This window comes from Pelecanus crispus, chromosome 5 (genome assembly GCF_030463565.1).
Source record: "Pelecanus crispus isolate bPelCri1 chromosome 5, bPelCri1.pri, whole genome shotgun sequence".
In the NCBI taxonomy this organism is placed as follows: domain Eukaryota; kingdom Metazoa; phylum Chordata; class Aves; order Pelecaniformes; family Pelecanidae; genus Pelecanus; species Pelecanus crispus.
In genome coordinates, this window is record NC_134647.1 from 74,225,826 (window position 1) to 74,246,725 (window position 20,900).

The following is a 20,900-nucleotide window of genomic DNA, read 5'->3' on the forward strand; positions in this document are numbered from 1 at the left end:
ACTGTTTTCACGCTCAAAATACAGAACTATAGGACTGATATGAAATGCTTGTATTTCTTTTCTTATGGAGAGGTAACAAAGTATATGTTTCAGAAAATAGCATGTGGAAATACTTCAAAATATGAGAGGGAGAATTACTATCTATCTAATCCAGGATTAAAAATGAATATTTTTCTAATCAAAACAATGTGCTTAAAAGCTATGTTTTAAAACCCACTTATTATTTAATAAAGGCTACTTGGGAGAAGGAGGCAAATATTAGTCACCTACTGTATCTCTAACTACTGAAATACATGGAAATAAAATGGACGTTCATGAAGTTGGGATGAGGATATTTTGATCTCCTGAAGGTTACTTAGGTGCCATAGAATGTAAAAGTCATTTGGTTACTTTGGAGGAGTTCATTCAGTGACTCTATGAAAACCTGTACTTCTAAAGAACCTTTCTTAATCTCCCCAACATCAAGCTTTAGGAAGCTGTTGGAAGAGTAGGGCAAGCTACATTACAACTGTTTGTCCTTTCTGCCATGCAATGGTACTCTGTGGTTGCTCCAGAGCAGGCTTTCCGATGTCACTAGAATATTAGTATTCCATTCTTCCACTGAGCCTTTTTTGTATTATCTGTGCTGAAAACTTGTTGAAGCCTATTTGTGGGGTGTTGAACAGATGTTGCGGTTTTGGGTTGGTTTTGAGTCCTGACCTGTTTATTATGGAAGTACAGACTCTCTAACAGGGGTTGGGTCTCCAGTGTTGTTCTTGCCACCTTCATCTTGCAACTTTGTGTGTACTTGCTTCCATTTGCCTTTCACAGGGTGAAAGCTTTCTCTTCATTTTTATGTCCTCTTCGAGTATTCACCCCTGTTTTTCAATATGACCTTCAGTCCAAACCTCACAAACAGTGCTGAAGATGAGCAATATGTATTATGATGATCAGTCAGATGAGATTATCAGTGTTCTAATTCTCAGATGTGATAGTTCTGGCATTAGCAAATGCTCAAAACAGTATCCATGTCTGATTCTCAGAAATCCAAGGATAGGGAGGAGGTGCCCATCAGATTGATGCACAGTGCAGTAAATCAATCAAGCTATTGCACTGGTTGTACCTTCAATGCTAAAAAGCCAAAGTATGCGTGAAGAAAAGGTCTATAGCTGGCTTGGTTTTAAAGAGCCTGGTTGAGCTCTGCATAGGTATCAGTGTGCCATGAAACTCTCGGCCTTGCATAGTTTTGCTTAAAGACTTGAGGAGACCATTGTCTTGACTGGATAATCTGCTATTAGCTGTGGATTTTTTTTTTTTTTTTTGGAGGGCCTGTTCCAAAATAAATCAGCAGCCTGGAATGGGAGTTGTATTTTGCCAAGAATCAGTTCTACTTCTTGGTAAGTGCCACTAGCCCTGTGCTTGCATAAACTAAACTTTTCATATTAACGAGTCTGGCTTTGTGTTAAATTTTTTTTTTTGAGACATACTGGGTGCGACTCGCTGGCATTTAGTTTTCATTGAGAGAGGAAAACAATAGTGGTTTCCAAACCTTATTTTCCTTGGCCTTTAGTTAAGGCTGTATGATCCTCGACATATTTACATGTTTTGTTATTCTTTGCCTATAACTCTTCAGTCTTTCAAAACACTGTAGTCCTAGAAAAACCCCCAAATCTTTAAGCCCTTAAGATGCTTTTGCCACTCCCCAATGACTTGGTCTCACTAATGTGATGGTACACTCTTAAAATGTGATCCTAGCAACTGTATATCTGGGGTGCTGCTGAGCTAAAGGAGTGAAGTCCTTAGCCTTTGTAAGGGCTTTGCTCTGTTCACAGACAACTGACTGATTTTAAAAAGTGCTAAGCTGGTTAATGATAATGTCTTTCATCCTGTCATGACAGACTGTGTTATTTCACTGCTTCAAGCACTTGCATACTTGATGACGACCTGTGTGTCTGGCTGACAGGATTATCCAGTAGCAAGTACTTCATAGACAGGGGTTTGAGAGAATGATGTGTGTGACTGAATGGTACCTGTAGTATCAGATGGCAGAAAGAGTGGAACGCACAAGGAAGGGAAAGACACTAAACTCAGATGATTGTGGAGAAGAACAGAAGCGTGTTTGTGAAGATCTGGTTAATCTTGCATTTGAAAAGTACTCCCTGCCAGACCCAGAGTCGCTTCCCCTGTCTGCAACAGTATCGGTCCCATAGGCATCCACTTACAGAGCTCCAAGTCACAGTGGTTATGGCAGCTCTCGTGCTGACAGGTTCTCCTGGTCCCCTTTATTAGTTCATATAGTTGATGAAGCTTCTAAGAAGGTCTGGAGGTGACGAGACAACTGATAGTTCATGAAGTCAGTAAAATACCAAAATACACTCCGTTCCTTTCTAGCATGCGCATCTTATGTGCTAGTCTGACTCACTGGTAACAGACTTTGAGGGTAGAATAGGTTTTACCCCACCAGTGAAATTTGCTATGATTCAGGGTGAAATTCTGTGCACTTGAATTCACGTGCTAGACCTAAAAAATACGGGACATGGACATGTTACATATGATTAAGAGACAATTTTCCTTTTCCAGTCAGTAAATGCTAGTCCTCCTTTGCAGCTGACATTACTAGTTCTTACTATATTGCTTACTGAACAAATCCTATAGAAGCGAGGTATTCATATATTCACTTACTGTTTGGCATGCAAAGCGGGCAAATGGCAGTACTAATACCATCATGAAGTACAGAATCACAGCTTTTCATTTGTCAAATTGCTCAGCAATGGACTATTAGATGGCATGATTTGTTTCCTTCAGGCTCCTCCACTTAATTGTTCTATTATTTAAAGAGTGAAAGTAGAGGTCTACTGTTGCTGCCCATGGGTCTAGAAGGTATAACTGTCCCGTGCTTGTTTTGTTCCCCTGGAATTAGTGGCTTACCCAAGGGAGGAACTATACAACATCAGTCTTGTTAGTCATGCCTGATTACTTTATCAAGGACAAATTATCATCTTCACACTCCTGCTGCCCTACATAATTAAAAACCCAAAATCCCTACCCAGCAAGCTCCTGAAATACCACATAGCATTTCCCTGAATAAGTACTTTATGACATGCTCAAAAAACGTGTCTCAACTGCTTGTATTTATATCCAAAGAAAGGTTGCGAAACTGGGTTCAATGAAAAGCAGCCCTGGCCAAAAAAGCTGTGGCTAAGTATAATAAGGACCTAAACCACTTCTGAGAGCAATCCAGGAGAAACAAGTATTTTTATTTTCCTTTTATGCCAGCAAACTGATTATAAAAGTAATAGGGAGCAGGATAAAAATCTCTGGGATCCCCTTCTGCTCTGTATCAAGTCACAATTCCAAAACTGCAGTCAGTGTGCAAAGTGAGTTGTTTGCTGCTGCATGGACTTTCAGAGGATGGTTTTACTAGTTGATGTTTTTCGTGTGTCAAAGCCAAAATAATATGTAATGTAGTATGGACAAACTCAGAAGATCGGTAACTTTTGGTAATGGAGTTTGGTCCCCTTCTGTCACAGGCAGTCCTATTTGAACTCCTGTCTTAAAATAGAGGAGGAAATACAATCTTACTGAAAGGCCTTGTTTTGCAGTACTCTCTGATGGTTTAAAAAATAGTTCTTAACATAATTTATGAGTAGGAAATTTCAGTTTTATTTTTATCAATATGCTTTTGTTTAGATAGTTTATATCAATTTAATGCTAAAATAGATACTTATAAACACCGGCAATGTTTCTTCTCAGTCTTATTTTCATTAGACGAAACAAGATAAGGTCCTGAAATATCTTAAAAGAAGCTCTTAATTCTCTGGTCATACTGGCAATTTTTTTAAGCAGTTGCTTCATTTGGAACATGGATGACCGGAAAGATACAACATGCTGTAGATGAGAACTGCCTAAATCGCAGATATAAGTATATATATTTTATGTGTAGGGAAACGATTTTATATACTGATAGTTTGCAGTATAGCACTTTGGCATTTCATATCCAGTAACATGATTCTGTTCTACTGCACATACTTTCTCCACAAACTTCATGGCTGTTGCATGCCACGATTCTCACATCCTAAGTACTATGACTGAGAAACTGAAGAATGTGATAAATTGCAGTGTGCAATATAGGATAAAAGGACTGAAACCCATTTTAGTACATGGTTTATTTTTCCTTCTAAAACCAAGGCTAATAATGGATTATTAACATTTTTATTTAAATGGTTAACTCTCCAACAATGTCACTTGCAAGAAGTGAAATTTAAGTAATTTTTGGATCCTAACTATCTTGAATTGCTGGAGGCTTATTTGGATTAATGACCTAGTTCTGATGTGTGTTAATTAATGTTGGCAGATCTCCCTAGTGGGTACGCATTCAAGGAAGCCTGAGAGCAGGACTGGTTGTAGTTGGAGAAAATGTCTCGTGTCCATTACAGGCTTTTATTCTTTGAGGTTCTCAGCAGTCTGACCCGTTTCTAGCTCTACAGATCACTTGGTCAGCGCTATGTTATTCTGGTTAAATCTAAATGGTTGAAACTGCTAATCCATGATCAGAGCAATATTAATAAATAGTATTTGCAGCTTAGCAAAAAATATGTACATGTAGCAGTAATGGACAGGTGAGTGTTGAACGCTTCACAGTTTCTTGCCAAAGTTGGGGACTGTGATGACAATTTCATGTAGATGCTGTTCTAGGTTTGGCTTTTGAGAATAATTTAGTGTATGTGTAATGTTATCTTCCTCTAATTTAAATGACAACAAAAACGTTTAATTTCACTTGTTACATTGTGTAAATAATGATAGCATACACATGCTCCGTACTGTTTGTATTAAACAGTATGATGTGATCTTTGGTTTATTCGGTCAGCTCTGTTGGTCTCATCATTTTTTCTTTCTATAGTTCAAAGCTGGTGCTGTTCCTCTAAGCTGTAAGTAGGGTCAGCATAGTTCTGGTACAACTTCAGCTGTCTTTTTCCATCTGTCTCCATATGAAAGATGGAAACATTAACACTTCTACTGAAGCAAGTTTTGCAACAGATACCTAAATTAGGGCTATGTCAGTGAGTTTTGAAAATAAAACAAATCTGCACAACCTCTGTATGTCACTATATGGAAACTTGACCGTTTTCATTTATGTTTAACTAAATTGTTAACATCAATAATGACCTTAAACAGTATTTACTGTTTTTTAACACTGATTCAATTATCTTTTCAGAAAATAAGGAATGAGTCAATAGAGATCGAGATTGGTAGAGACAAGACATAAGTACTTGTCAATGTCACCAATTCCTTTGTAATACATCTTAGTAAATGGAAAAAGGCATGTTTTAAAAGAAATTGCCCATTTAAAATTGCAAAACAGCAAAAACCTCTAAATATCAGAATGAACATGAACAGTTTGGTGCTGTTATTTAATCTATCTCATCTCACTGCAATCTCATCCAATTTATGCCAACATGCTGTCTGAATTGCTTTCCAATAACGGGAAAAAGTACACACAGTTCTCCAGGTTCAGAGAAATCTTCAGTTTAAGTCTTCTGTTTTCAAACTGGACTGGAAAGTCAACTGGTAGAGTGTGATGGTAAGTTTATTCTGTGGTGTTTTTTTTTTTTTATTGGTGGAAATGACTAGAAAATTAATAACAATCTTGCATCCAATTGTTTTAGATTAGAATTGGATAAAAGTTAGGCATTTCTTCTGAGTATTCCGTTAAATCTACCACATGCGATCTGGAAAGACTGAAATCCAGCTGGCTTCAACATGAGCAGTTTAAAAGTTGTATGTATTTTCTGAGATGCTCTAGGTACTCTCTGATTAGCTATGCTAAGAACTTTTGACCCTGGGCTGCCTGCTCATAATTCACTTCTCTGTGCCTACCTGGTCTGACTCCATGTGCCAGAATCCTCTTGGTTTTTTCTCCCCAGTGGTTTCTCTTTTTTATTCTGAGAGTCAGATGTGGTAAGGCAATGCTGCTTCTCTCTGCAGCTTTATAGCAGATTCCTTTAGAAGTGCTGGATGTTGCCTCATGAAATTTCCACTCTTCACATCTTGAGTGGACTCAGTACACCAGTGAAAATGGAGCAGTTCCGCTGAGGTGAGTGTAGTTATATTGGAGCACAGATGTCTTCTGTAACGTGAACATCTTAACTCATTCTATAGGATACATTTCTCTAGTCCATGGTGGAGAAGGAAACATTTTAAACCTACTAAATGTTAGCAAATACACTTTTCAAATAGTTAGATGTTAAATCTCAGTATTTCAAAGCTGTTGTCCAGTTCAATAGGAAGCCTCTTAAACTTTGCTTATGTGGCTACTGCTCTATTAATCCTTAGAGGTTCATAGGTACACTGTGTACAATTGTGGTAAATAAGCAAGAGCTGGCCGAAGTCCTTGTATACTTCATGTTGGCTTTTATATCCTGGATATAAACCTATTCTGATCAATATTTAGGAGTTCATTATTAGTAGAAATTCCTGAACTAGTGAGTAGAAAGATGGTAAACTTTTTGCAGTCTGGGTTGGTGTACAATTTAGGGAAAGACTGTAAAGGTATATAAACACAATTTACGGTATACGCTTTACATAATGCAAAATTAGAGGAGAGGGAAAAAAAAAAAAAAAGTGGAAGAGATGTCTTTGACCAGAAAACGGACCGTACCAGTTTGGCAAACTCGGCATGTTTGGTGCAGTCTAGTTCAAAGTGCCCTTGCCTTCCATTTAGGGGGAAAGAAACAAACAAACAAACAAAAAACCCACAACAAAAAAATCCCCCAAAAGCCAAAACCCAAGCAAACAAAACCAAAAAACCCCAAACTAACCCAAACCTCAAACCCTTCCTACCCTGTGTCATGGACAGGAAGGATTATTTATTTATGTGAATAGCTTCTCTCCCAAGTCCGTGCTCATAGAATCATAGAATTGTTTAGGTTGGAAAAGACCTTTAAGATCATCCAGTCCAACCATTAACCTACACTACCAAGTCCACACTAAACCAATCAAGGGCAGACTAGACTAAACCATGTCCCCAAGTGCCACATCTACCCGTTTTTTGAACACTTCCAGGGATGGTGACTCCACCACCTCTCTGGGCAGCCTGTTCCAATGCTTGACCACCCTTTCCGTGAAGAAATTTTTCCTAATTTCCAACCTAAACCTCCCCTGGTGCAGCTTGAGCCTGTTTCCTCTCGTCCTATTGCTAACTACATGGGAGAAGAGCCCAACACCCACCCGGCTACACCCTCCTTTCAGGTAGGTGTAGAGAGCAATAAGGTCTCCCCTCAGCCTCCTCTTCTCCAGGCTAAACAACCCCAGTTCCCTCAGCCGCTCCTCATAAGGCCTGTGCTCCAGACCCTTCACCAGCTTCGTTGCCCGTCTCTGGACACGCTCCAGCACCTCAATGCCTTTCTTGTAGTGAGGGGCCCAAAACTGGACACAGCGTTCCAGGTGCGGCCTCCCCAGCGCCGAGTACAGGGGAACAATCACCTCCCTGCTCCTCCTTTAGTCACGGCCGGGTGCGGCTTCTGGGGGGGCGGGGAGGGGGGGAGGCTGTGGGGTCCTGGCTGCGCGCCCCCGCTGCGGCCGGGGCTGAGGGGGCGGCGGCCCCGGCAGGGCAGAGCCCCGGTGCCCCCGAACTGCCGGGGGGGCGGGGGGGAGGCGCAGCGGGCAGCGCCCGCGGGGCGGGGCGGGGCCGGGCCGGGCCTCACCTGGCGGCGGCACGGCCGGGGCGGCGCCGGGGCAGAGTCCAGCGCGGCGAGCCGGCGGCGGGAGCCGGCTGCGGGCGGGGAAGATGCCGCTGGGGCTGTGGGGCAGGAGGAAGAACAGGTGCAAGGAGAACGCCAGGCTGGTGGCGAGCGAGGCGCCGGCCCCGGCAGGCGGGGCCCCGCGGCTGCAGTTCCGCACGCAGCTGGCGCACGGCAGCCCCACGGCCCGCGTGGGGGGCTTCGGCAGCGCCCGCGAGCTGTACGCGCAGATCGCCGCGGCGTTCGGCATCCAGCCGGCACAGGTAGGGCACGCCACGCCCCCCCCGCCACGCCACGCCCCCCGCCACGCCCCCCCCGCCACGCCCCGCCCCCCCGCCACGCCCCGCCCCCCCCGGCTGTCTGCGGGGTCCCGCGGGCGAGGGTGCTTCCCGCTGGGGGGGGGGCGGCGGGAACCCCTTTTGCTGCTTCCAAAGGAGCATTACCGCGCGGGAAAGGATATAAGCACAACTGCGTTTGGCTTTTACACGGAAAAACGAGGATGCTTTTAACCAAAATACCTCTAGCGTCTTCGTTAACCTGGTGCCAGCTTGCTGTTTAACACCGCTGGGTCAAAGCATCTGTAGCACAGCGGAGTGCAATACTTCCTTCCAGTGCGGGGATTACTGACTGTCGTGATTCGTTCCAGTTTAAACAAACAAACAAAAAAAAACCCAACCAAAAAAAAGGATCCATGAGGGTAAACGCCCAGAATGAAGGCAATGGTATAATGCTATACATAAATAAAGGCTATAAACGCTTTAAATCTGCCTACATTTTAAAATTCCAACTGAACGTGACATTTGGAAAGTTTTCTGCTTTGCCAGGTAATTACTTTTAAAAGGCGCACTGTTTAAGTGAGGCTGTTTAAATCCGTAACAGGATTTTTTTTTTTTTTTAACTGCTGCCTTTTTGATCTTTTGTTCTGGGCCAAGTTTTAAATATTTGTTTGGATAATGATTCATTTGTCTTTGTAAATGCATTGTTTTCTCTTAGTTAAAGGGTAGTGGCCATTTCAAGTTCTTCCTACGTGGTTCTGTGAACCTTAACCTCTGAGTAGCAACTTGAAACGCAGTGCTAACATCTCATTGCGCCTGCACGTGGCTATGCAGCTTTACTTGCTTTCTTATTTGTAGCTGGCTGTTTTAAAGTATTTTTTAGTATTGTATTTAAAGTATTACGGACTTTCTTCTGAGAGTCTGCTGTGGCCTGACCTAGCAGCGTTTCAAATGGTAAATTGTAAAAGAAAAGTGGCCGTAGCAGTGAATACAGTTTAACCAGTCACTGTTGCGTTAAGTAATTCACAAGTACCAGTGCCATTGCCAGCCAATGCACCTATGTCCCAGACCTTCTCAGCTGCTTTCTGACCTTCTGCTTCTGTTTTCTTTCCATACCGAGCTGCTGGTCCCCTTTTGTTCTGTTCCATCTCCAGTTATACCTTTTACTCTCCAGTTCTTGTAACTGCCAGATTATCTTCTATTTTATTTATAACCTGACACCCCCAAAGGTTTTAGAGGGAACACTACATGTTTCATGGGCATCTATTGCCAGCCTTGTGCTAAAGAAGTTTCTTCTTTTCTGTTTTTCGCTCTACTGTCCAATTCCTATTTGTGGTTTGGTGTTTGTTTTATTTTGTTTGGTTTTTTTTTTTTTTTTAATGTAGTTTATTGGTAAAAATAGATGGAGAATTGTTGCTGGAGGCACTGAACTTAAAATCTTTTACTCAAGAAATTCAGTTGGCTTTAGGAAACTAAGTTGTACAAAATTAAAATAGTGATGAAAAATATTTGCTGGTGTAAAGGTGGCACAGCAGAGTGCAGAACCTGAAAGTCTTGCAACAAAATTTTGGACAGACAAGATAGGATAGATGAGTGAATAGCAAGGGATGCCATGAAATGTGAATTTATTGGCAACTGCTGAGCTTGCTGGAAGTAAGGAAAGGCTAGACATTTTAAAGGGTATTATCTATTAATTAAAGCTGCTTTTGGACAGACAGTCCGGTGTAAAGAATAATGCCAGAAGCTACACCTCAGCAAACTGAAAGACACTGAGGTTACTCAAATGCCACGTGTAGGTGTTATGTCTAGGAAAGCTGCTGTGCCCTAGCTGTGCTGAAGCCGGTGGGCAGTGTGATACCTGAATGCCTTCGGAAACAGGTACTGACACAGAGATCTCTGCCCTGCAGCGACTGAGGTGGAAAACAGCGGAGGGCGGCGAGGCAGAGCTCGGCGCAGAGGACATTTGGCTAACTGTTGCAGAAGTGAATACATTTAATATGTGAGTTTACTGCAGTGTAGGCAAGGGTATGGATTCTTGGATAAGTTCCTGCTGAAGTGTTTTAGTACAGTTCAGGATGAGCTATACTTGTGATCTGTCGCTTCTCCTTTTGATTCCGCATGGTTACAGCACCTCGTTTCCTCTTTGTAGCACATCTCGCAGGACCAGCTGAGTTTAGCTTCTGCTGGAGAAGCCTTTCCAGGATCTGTGACTGACTGCCAACAGTGACAGAGTGAAGCTTGTATAAAACACAGTATTTGTTGGGCAGACACTGACAAAAACTTCTGTGCAGACCTGGATCATGAGCAGGGTAGGATGGGGACAGAACAAGACAAGTATAACTTCGAAGGGGACACTCCTTCGCTCCTGTGATGTTTGCCAGGCATCTACGAGGGAGTGAGCCATAACAGCAGCTTTCTGAGGCTTTTCCTGTACTTTTCTTGTCTAGGTATTTTATTCTTCATCCATCTCCCTAGGTGAATATATGTCTCAGTTATGCCTTTTGAACCTGACATTCAGCCTGCATTTCTGGCTACCCCTCTGACTTTTACCATGACTAGCATTTCTTCTTTTCCTGGTCCAAACTGAATGTTCTTTCCACAGGAAGCAGGAGTGAAGATGGCTTCTGGCAATGGATTGCTTGTATTATTAATATGAGTGCTGTTTGAGGTAGATCACGTTGTTCTTGACTTCTAACCTGATTTCTTCAACAGGGTTTCAACAAGGAAGCATAGAGCTTAAAAAAAAAAAAAAATAGATGCAATTCTTAACTAACAACACAACCCATCCACAGTTATGTGTATCTACTTGCATAAATAATACAAATATCTCCCATGATTTTTTCTTTAGAGGGTAGAGTAGGAAACAAGTTGGAAAAAGTACTTGTGTGTGCTCTTGGCCATTTAGGATTACTGCTTCACTGTGACTATTGGAAAATGTGGCCGGGAATGTTATGTTCCCTGCAAGGGTGGAAGTGCTAAGTGCCTGTATGCTAAATAAATGAACACTGACCAAAGGACAATGTGGGTCTGTTAAAGCCTTTGGTGGTGGTGTACTCCTGTGAGAGCACATGGTAGGGCTATAAAGTATTCAAAGTAGCTAATCGCGGACTGGGAATGTGGATATTGAAGTCCAACTGTACCAGGGCTATTTCTTGATCAGATGAGAAAGGAATGGCAAACCACAGAAGCTATACGGACTTTCGGTTTGTGTACTCATTATTTTCACTTCTGATTATTTTGTTTGCTTTGGAGGGTGGAGTATGGTGAGGTAAGTTGAACGCTCAGCAGGTGTGTCCGTCAAGAGCCCACGGAGGCTGGGGTTTCTTTCACGGTGGAAGGAATTTTGCTTTATAAGGGGAACACAGGGAAAGGGAGCAGCGCCCAGGGCAGAAGTGCAGCTCCCGCTGTCTCTTCCAGTAGCAAGAGTTCAGCTGCTGAGCTTGTGTCCGGGCTCTTGTTCCACAGGCCTCGCCTCCTCATGCCGAAGTTACGTATACCTGAGGCTGTGCCGCGTTAGGCTTTCATAGAAGTGTTTGAGTTCAACCTGTTTGATTTAAACTTTTACGAAAGAGTACTGAAAAATAAGCCACTGTGCTGCAACTTAGGTTCCTGAATAAAAGTGACCTTATTACAAGAAAAAATCTGAAGTGTATTTTAGGAGGTTAGCGAAAAGGGTCAGCTTGTGAAATCCTCATCACCAAACTGTTCAGAGTTTCAGAGTATATGCTTATCTGTTGAAACAAATTGTTCGCAATCTTGCTTACAGATTAAAGACTTTCAGAAGGAACCCTACAAACCGCCTCCTCCCAAGCCTAAGGCAGCAATTGTTTGCTTGCTGTTCCCCTAAGCAGTGCTTAAATTTCACACCTGTATTAGGTGTGATGCTTGCTGTGTTAATGACCTGGTTTTCAAATACTTTCAAGCTGTATGGAAGAACTTGCACTAATTCTCTTGCACTCCGGGTTTCGAAAAAGAACAATGAAACACTGAATGCTTATTTTATACTACTTTGAATGTGTCTGGGGGGGCACAGTTGCATACCTGATCAAAGCACACTAGAACTCGGAGGACTTGGTTACTCTTCCTGTTGCTGCAGCTAGTCGAGGCTCCCACATTTTCCTCAGGGAGGATGAAGTGAGTAAGGTACCTAGAAAATGCCTTGGTGATTTCCTGATATAATGACGCCTACGTGTATAGGGAAATATGTCAGTGGGTGTTACATCTTGCTCAGAAGTAGAATTCCCATTTCCCCACTTCTTAAATAGAGAAAGTGATTATGATCTCCTTTGTAAAGTTATCTGAGATCTACTGATTTTAAAAGCGCTTTTAATAGCTTCTGAGTGTGTCATCTATCAGTCAACTTATTTTTGAGTTCTTCTCAAGGTGTAGGCTTAATGTGGAAGATGAGAATGTAATTAGTATATAGGGTATGCAATATGGTACTGCATATATACTTTATATAACACAGTATAACCCTCCCTTTCTTAGCTAATACAGTTTCTTTATATAGCACACAGTGTAACCCTGTTTTTATTGACTAATGTAGTCAATATTGACTATTGAAAATACTGATGCAGGGAATAATCTGTTAGTAATCGTATCTGACAAACCTATTTTATAAGGTTGTGCGTAAGCCGCCAGTCCCTGCCAGACGAATGGAATTTCCTTGTTCTGTGTGCCGCACAAGATAACTCTCAGTGAAGGAGGTATCCTAGATACTTCATGGCTGATGTAACAGTTATGATTTATAATGTCTTGCTAAAGTTGGCATGAACTGTCACAGCACTGGTATGCTGAGTTAAAGATCAAATGCATATGAAGGTTGAGGGTATGAAGAGAGAGAGAAAAGACTTCACAATGAAAATTGCACATTCAGTTTTTTTTCTTGCTTCTTTTCTGCGTAAGAAAATTATTATTAAAAATATACCAAACTTTGAGTGAATGGAATGTTTAACTTTTTAAGTATATAAGCTGTTAGTAGGTACCTGTATTAAACTTATGTAAAATCTACAAAAATTATCGTTTTTGAATTGACAGGTCTCAGTCGTGTACGAATAAAGCCGTGCTGTAACCGATAGATGGTGTAACTGTATATTATCCTGGGTAGATACATCTTTAGTACATTACTCTTTGCATATATCTGTTCTGAGAAAAAGCAGTTGTTCACTAAAGAGGATAAAGAATGATTTAAGTTTTATTTTTGACTGGCTGATGCTCTCTCAGCCTTGTGGTTAGCACAGAACTGACTCACAGAAAATTCTGCAGACTTATAGGCTGTAGTAGGAATGCCATCCAGATGAAGGTCTAAAAAGAGAAACCCTGGATCGAGTTTCTAAATATCACATTTCTGCTCTGTTGCCAATTTTATCTATTCAAAGGTGTGACAGTAGTTACTAGATGATTGTCTGTTTGACAAGGTCAGATGAAGGATGCTAATGTCTGAAATGTAAAGACACAGTGCTGCTTGTTCATTGTAAGAACAAGAACTGAGTTCAGTTGTAAACTGGCCAAGCTATTATGTAGCTTGAGAGAGAAAAATGAAATGAAAACTTATGCGGGGACTTACATATAGTCTGTTTGAATAGAACCTTCTTGGTTTCAAAAAAATGCTGCTGATGAGATATGATTATTATTTCTAAAATAAAATTTAATTTTCTATTTAAAACCAGCTATATTTCTCTAGGTGATGCTACTGCTTGAGTATTAGTTAACTGAAAAACTTTGTGTTACTGGGAGAATAAAACTAATGTCTCTTAGGGGTGTGCTGTTACGACTCATTGTTAAATGCCTTAGATTGCAGTGGAAGTTTGGATTAAATGAGAGAAGCAATTAGCTTTTGAAGTAGGGCTGGGTTTTGGGGGGTTTTTTGGGTTTGTTGGTTTTGTGGGTTTGGTTTTTTTTGTTTGTTTAAAAAAAAGCCTACTAAACTAAGACCCCCCTCCCCAAGAAACACCATCTCACTACTAAACTTTCAGGTTTTAAAACGGAACCCCCCATAGTTATAGAATCTAAGTTCAAGAAAGCTTCAGAAACTGAAATGCTCCCTGTGAAATACATTAGGAAAAGTATTCACCCCTCATTTGACCTGGAATAGATTTGAATAGGTTGGTGACTTTCATTTCAATTCTTCTGCTGTCATCCAGCGATGCCAGCAAGAAAAGGCACTGGAAATGTTCTGGTGCAGAAGACTCTAACTTTTGCAAGCTCAGCGAGGGAAGCCGGGAAGGCAGGAGGAGACCCTGCGTCACCAGCAAAGCGCCGGGGGTTCAGCAGGCCGCGGGCACGGGTCTGTGCCGGCGTTTTGGGGCAGCTGGGCTGGCCCGCTGCTCCCCCGCCACTGCGGCTGGAGCGGTTGCAAAGGTGAAGGACACTGAGCAACATCCTGCTGCTGTTTTTCTCAAATGCCAGGCTGGCTTCCCACTGTGTACTTCTTTTCATGCTTTGGCGCTGCTTTTCTCATTTCCTAATTCGGAGCTGGTGTGGGCAGCGGCTGCAAGGGGGTCCAAGGTGCGCTCTAAAGGAAAACAGTGTCCAGCAGATATAGGCAGGGCGTAGAAAAGTATCTGCTTTCATCTCTTGTCCTGGCAGAGCCATGTGCATCCCGCTGGCAGCAGAGCCTTTGTCGGATGGTTTGCAGCTGTGGCTTTGCCACCTGTGCTGGAGAGCCAAATGGGGTGGCAAGTCTCCTCCTCTTCCCCGGCTTCCATTGCATGTGAAAGATGGTCTTCAGGAGCACTCTTGGCCTCAGTGAAGTAGATTTTTGGGGTTCTCCAAGTTTCTCTTGGAGCACAGGCTTTCTCTGTTTTGGCTGCTGGCCCGTGCTGCCACCTGCGAGGTGCAGGGCCTCCCTCGCTCCTCGCTCCTCTCCGGCTACAGCTTGCAAAGGAGTCGGGCAGGTGTAGTTACGCCAGCTGTGAGGAGGAGCACTGGGTTTGTTGTTTTTCTTTTTTGCCTAGGCTGTTCAGTACAGCCTGTACTCGAAGAGCAGAAAGTGCAAAGCCTGCCTGGACTGGCCAAATTTGTCCACGCAGCACCGTGGTGGGCAAAAGCATCCTCTCTGTCCCTGAGCAGTTCAGCGGGGTTAGTCTCATCCCGCCTGTGCCCAGGACAATAAACCTTCCTGTTAAAGAACCACTGCTGCAAGTGTAGTGTGAAGTATAAGCCTAACACCCAGTGCTGAAGGGAAATCCCTCAGAAAGGCTGATTTATGAAGAAAAAATTTGCCTTTTTTCGTAAGTCTTGCTTTTACTAAGCTGGAACAGAGATGACCCCTACTTATGCTGGAGGAAGGGCAGGAAACTAAGCAAGCTTGTTGGAGAGAACGTGCTCAGAGCTAATGGTGGAGCACGTGGAGCAACATAAAACATTTCATGCTCTCTCCTGACATTCTTGTTTTGATGAGCTCCCTTTTTTTCCACAAAACTGCTTTCAAGCAGTTGTATTTTGAAGCAGCCCCATGTGATGTTTGAATCCTGTGGAATTTGAGGTGGGTGAGCGATGAAGACGGTGGTGGCTCTTCAGCTCGCTCACTCTAACCTCTGGAACAAGCTGCGCTGCTCTAGCTCAAGATGCCTGCGATGGAGTTGGTGTGCTGGGACAGGCTGTGCGAGGCTGCTCGCACAGATACATCTCTTTCCTTTGCTCCCTGCCAGCTCTTATCTGCAGAGCTCGAGCTATTGATCCTTCCTGTCATGTGTGTGGATGGAGACTGTCACCTCTCCTGGGGCAGCTGGAGAAGGAGAGTTGTCGCTGGCCTTCAAAGAGGCCAGAACTGTGCTCTCCTTTTATCTTCCTGTCAAGCTCACCAACCTTAATACATTGCAAAAGATAATGTGTTTGCTGTCCTCCTGCACAGATCATGTTTTGCACTTTGAACACTCATAAAGTTGATATGGACAAGCTCTTAGATGCACAAATTGGCCTTGAAGATTTCATATTTGCCCACGTAAAAGGACAACGAAAAGAAATAGAAATTCTTAAAACCGATGATGTGCTTGGGCTTACCATTACAGACAATGGAACCGGCTGTGCGTTTATAAAGGTAAATTTGATTACCAGTGAAATGCTTTGTTCTGTAGAAGCTTCTGTTACTATAACAGTTTAACTATTGTTTTAATGATCCTTTAGAATTGTAAAATCTTTTATCATCATATATATGGTAAGTAAAAAATAAAGTTGCTTTTCTTTACATATATCATTCCAAATTAGTTCTGCTGTTTCTGTACCGCATGTCATTCAAAACGAGTTCATTTGTTCATTGCTTCTGTAATGTGTATCAGCTTTACAATGTGACCGCTGTATTTTCTGACCTACCCTGAGGTGGTAGGTGTTAGATACTGCTTGCATCTGCCCCCTCCTTTTTTTTTTTAAGTGATTTTCTCATGTCTTTGATTAGGTGCTTATAGAACATCTGTCACTCATGATAACGAGATCCTATTCTTTCAGTATTTATGACAGTTTACAGGGCAGAAGCCTTTGTGCTGTATAAGAATACGTGCAAGTACAGTGCTTTTTCAGCTTTCCGATATTGTTGCCTTAGGTAGGATGAATTAAAAGGTGTTAAGGATAAGGATTAACGCAATTTACCACAATTAACTTGAGTGGCAAGTATGGGCAGTTGCATGTACAATATAGTAATCATAATTGCTTTCCTCCTCCTCTTCTGTATGACCTCCAGATGTTTCGAGACAAGTAGAGGGCTGAGGAAATGATGCTACCCTCCTTGCTAGACTGAGTATTAGGAACCTTAATCACATTTTCTGCCTTTTTTAGATGCTTTGCTCTAAATTAATCCAATTATCCATTATTAGTGACGCACTGGCAATTGTCTTCAATTACTGCTGTCCCCATCACTGTTCTTACTGCTATTGTAAACAGAGCTTCTGGTATGGAGAGGTTGTATTCTCTATCCATTCCTTAGCTAGCATGGATATAAAACAAGACGTGGTTTCAAAATAGGTTTGCTTGTCTTTGTTGTGGAAAAATGTGATTGAGATCACGCTTGAGAAAGTCGAGATGCAGTGGAGGTTTCTGTAAGCGGTTTGGCAAAATCATAGCCTCACTTTTATGTTTATAGACACAGAACTCTGAATTTCTAGTGGTAGTATCTGTGCAGCCCATAACGTTCAGTCACGCTGCTGCTTATGTGCTATTTTAAAAGAAGGCATTGAAAGCAGTGCTTCAGCGATTTAAAGTTCACTTGTGCAGCACTGTACAGTGCATTACTCTCTCTGGGCTTGGTTGGTAATATGGGGAGAGAGAACAGCCATCACGTAGACTGCTGCATAACTGGAGCAGGCTGGAAAACCCTCACCACATTAGCAAGACAATCTGTAATTTCCAGTAAATTGTATAAAACTTGTCTGAACAAATATATCATTGTCCTTGTACTGGTCTAATAAGCAGTATAATGAATATGGTGCAGCCTTCGTGGGAAGGCATCAGTTTAAAGGAGTTTCTAGGAGCTTACTTTGCTGCTGTTGCATATTTAGCTAATGGATTTTTTAAAACAGCATAGAAAATACATATACAAAAGTAAAGCTGCATCTTTTTTATACTTGGTTGTCTAGGTAAATGGCTAAGCAGGGACTGTCTCTAAAGTTCGATAGAATTCTTTTTGTGTACATATATTTACTTTCCTTGAAAAATTGTTACTATGTTCCATTATTAATTAAGGATTAATATTCAGTTTACCTATCTGTGGGTTGTTGAAAGCTGTTATGGGCTGTAGTAATTGGTGTTAGGATCTAAGTGAAGAAGAAAAGCTAAATGAGAATGAATTCAGCGTTTAGTCTATGACCAAACATTAGTTGAAGTCTGATGGGCACGCTTTTGAATCCTGGCACCTGGTAAGAGAAGCGCATTTGGGACCTGGTTTCTGGCGTGTGTACGATGCCCCCCTCTTCATTGGTCATGAGGCTTCTTTTTGGTTTTAATCTAGGTTAAAGAAAAAAGTGCTAGAAAGGGTTAAACTCAGCCTGGAGCTAAAAATTGTTGCAGTGTACTATAGGATGCTGAGCACTATCACACTTCCCACTGACTCTCTCGAATGGAGGCACGTATGTGGGCTCAGATGTGCGCACATAAACTAGAAGCAGGTTTCTGAGATCGTTATGCAGCTAGGTTAGGTGCTATAGTAGTAGGTGGTAATATGTTTATCTCCCCTGTTTCAGTGTTATCTCACTCAAAGTTAGTCTGAACAACATCAGCCTTAATTGAAAATTACATTATTCAGGAAGATATTAGAATGAAATTCATATCTGTACAAAATATAAGAGATTCTACTATGTTATAGCTTTTCTATTAAATAGCTATAAGATAATGGCTTACATGACTTGGACACATGATAAACAAATATGACAGTGTATAACAACAATAAACAGAATAACTGAAATTTTAAGTGTCCTTTGACTTGATATATCATAGTGATCTTTTGAAGACTGTTTTTTTTCTCACTTTTTAAATTCCACTTCACAAAAACTATAAAAACTAACTCCTGTTACATTTTATGACCTTTAGACTGTTTCTATTTGTATTCCATGAGATGGCATTTAGAATAATTTCTTACTCTTTATTGTTATTTCAGAGGAAATACTTTAATATGCAGCTGTATAGCCTGATGTGGAAAATGGTAGAAGTTTCATCACTATAGATGGGTCTTATTAAGATTAGCCCTTTATAGTATGTAATTTTTTACTATATCACACACTTTTTTTTTTATGTCCCTGGACCATACTTGAGAAGAATTCTGTTCCTATGCTTGTCAAGCTATTAAATCAAAATAAACCCCCCAAACTCAATTAAGCATTCACATTACTGACATGTTTGGGTTCAGTTTTAAAGCACACAAAATATCAGCTTATTCAGAAGCATTAATTTCTAAAGTATGATTCCATTCTTTTTTTTTTCCTGTTGATTTTATATTCAGTGCTTATTAAAATACTTTGAAAACTAATGCTTTCCAAAATATGTTTTATGAAAATCTTATAGACAAAACGCACTGCTGGTATAATAAGCTCAATGCTATTGGTGGTGTTAACTGACATTCTTGAAACACTCTACCTTTTAAAGAAATCACCTCTTTACCTTTTAAAGAAATGTTTCTAATTATATATATTTTTTTAAACAATAGCGAATCAAAGAAGGTAGCCTTACAGACCAAACCAAAATGATCTGCGTGGGTGATCACATACAGGCTATAAATGGAAAAAACGTGTCAGATTGTCGGCATTATGAAGTTGCCAAAATGCTAAAAGATCTGGAGAAAGGTCAGATGTTTAAGCTGGAGTTGGTAGAGCCTATGAAAGCGTTTGGTGAGTGACCTGACTGTCCACCTTGTTCACTGCATATTGACGTCCCAACACTGAATTGCATTGTAAGTTTGTTTTCAGATTGCAGCCAGGTGTCCACCCAAGGTAAGAGAACTGCTGCAGTTTACAAATGAATTTTCTTCCATCTTGCTTTCTCCAGCAGTCATCCTGGTGTGGGCTGCCTCAGCCTGAGTCTCAGCTGCTCGATTCCTTTGCTGCCACATGATGATGCAAAATAAGTACAGGAATTGTTTCATAAACACAGTTTTAAAGCATGGATCACTTCACTAATGTGCTGATCTGTGAACCTCCTCTTCTCTTTTCCTCTGTTGATACACAATCCCTGTTCATGTGTGTGTCAGATTTTTCTATTTCTGTACCCTTTACTGGGAACTGCACTCTAATGCAGAAGGATGCTGCAGAAAATAGTCTGGGATTTGCTGGAGCACCTCCTTTGCTGCACGCCTGCCTGCTCTCCCCAACTTTTTGTGGCTCTCTAATCATTACAGCAGGTAGAATTGGAAGAAAGCAGTATGGCAAAGCTCTCTCTACCTATCACCTGCATGCTATAAGAAAGTGATACTTACATAGGAGGAATGCATACCTACTGCTAGTCCTTAGGTATATTAATTTTATCAATGTGGTAAACTTTTTTTTTTTTAAAAAAAAGGGTAGGTTTAGCTCAGGGAGTCAAAATAGATACTGAGCTTTAATTTTTGTTCTCTCAATTTTTTATAACCCCCCTGAACCACGTGGCATTTTTCTGTAATAAAAACTTCAAAATACTGCTAAATTAGAAGTGTGTATGAGTCCTTGTGCACAGCTGCACTAACAGCAAGTTCAAAATCACCATGTTCACCAGAGCAGCAGAAATTTGAAATGTTTATTTTTCAAATCTTTTCTGTCTGTTAGTAGCTTACAAGTGCTGTCATACCCCAGACTTGACACTTGGTGTCAGAATAGCAGCAGAAATGGAAAATGAGAGAAATTTGAAGATTTCTTTTTGCTTTAAGTGCTTCTGCGAAGAATAAGGGTTATGAGTTAATCTCTAATGTGTTTGGACATAAGCTGATACTCCCATTAAGTAAATGTGTATGTTATACATTACGCTAAAGTAGTATTATGTATGTATAGTACTGCAATTAGTAATATAGGAATACCTTTTTAATACGGGTCTATAATTTGTGTTCAATGCTAAATGTGTTACATAGTCTATTTGTAAAGACCAGGGTAAATCAGCATTTGATTGATGACTTCAGCCATTGCTTAACAGTAATTACTTTAGTCAGGTGATTAAGATACCTTTTAGTTTGCCTGTGATGTAAAGAAGGAAACCTGCTAATTCCATGGCAATACCTTTTATCTGACATTGAATTAAGAGGCAGTCAGAGCTTTTTGGACAGATTTTTGGAAGATGTACATTATTTTTTACCCTACACAAATTAATTTACAAGTCATGGTGCCCAGTAGGTTAGAATATCCCACCTCTAGCCTTAGGTGCAGTTAGGCTTTAGGCACAAATGTATTTAAGATAGTGTTCAAACTGCAGCGTGCTGAGAATAGCCCCAGAGAAGATGACAAGACCCAGATCCTGCTGG

General features: G+C 41.2%; 1 protein-coding gene across 2 annotated transcripts in view; it reads left to right on the forward strand.

Moving 5' to 3' along the window:
- Positions 1–1,323: 1,323 nt before the first annotated feature.
- Positions 1,324–20,900, forward strand: part of GIPC2 (GIPC PDZ domain containing family member 2) — a 31,486-nt gene continuing 11,909 nt past the window's right edge. Inside the window, exons 1-3 of one of the 2 annotated variants that reach the window (XM_075711344.1) lie at positions 1,324–1,376; positions 15,849–16,034; positions 19,125–19,305. In XM_075711344.1, coding sequence (XP_075567459.1) covers positions 15,852–16,034; positions 19,125–19,305 — 364 coding nt within the window. In that variant the 5' untranslated portion in view covers positions 1,324–1,376; positions 15,849–15,851. Of the gene's footprint in view, positions 1,377–7,765; positions 7,982–15,848; positions 16,035–19,124; positions 19,306–20,900 lie in introns of those variants that run through there. The other variant, XM_075711343.1, reaches the window with a different exon arrangement.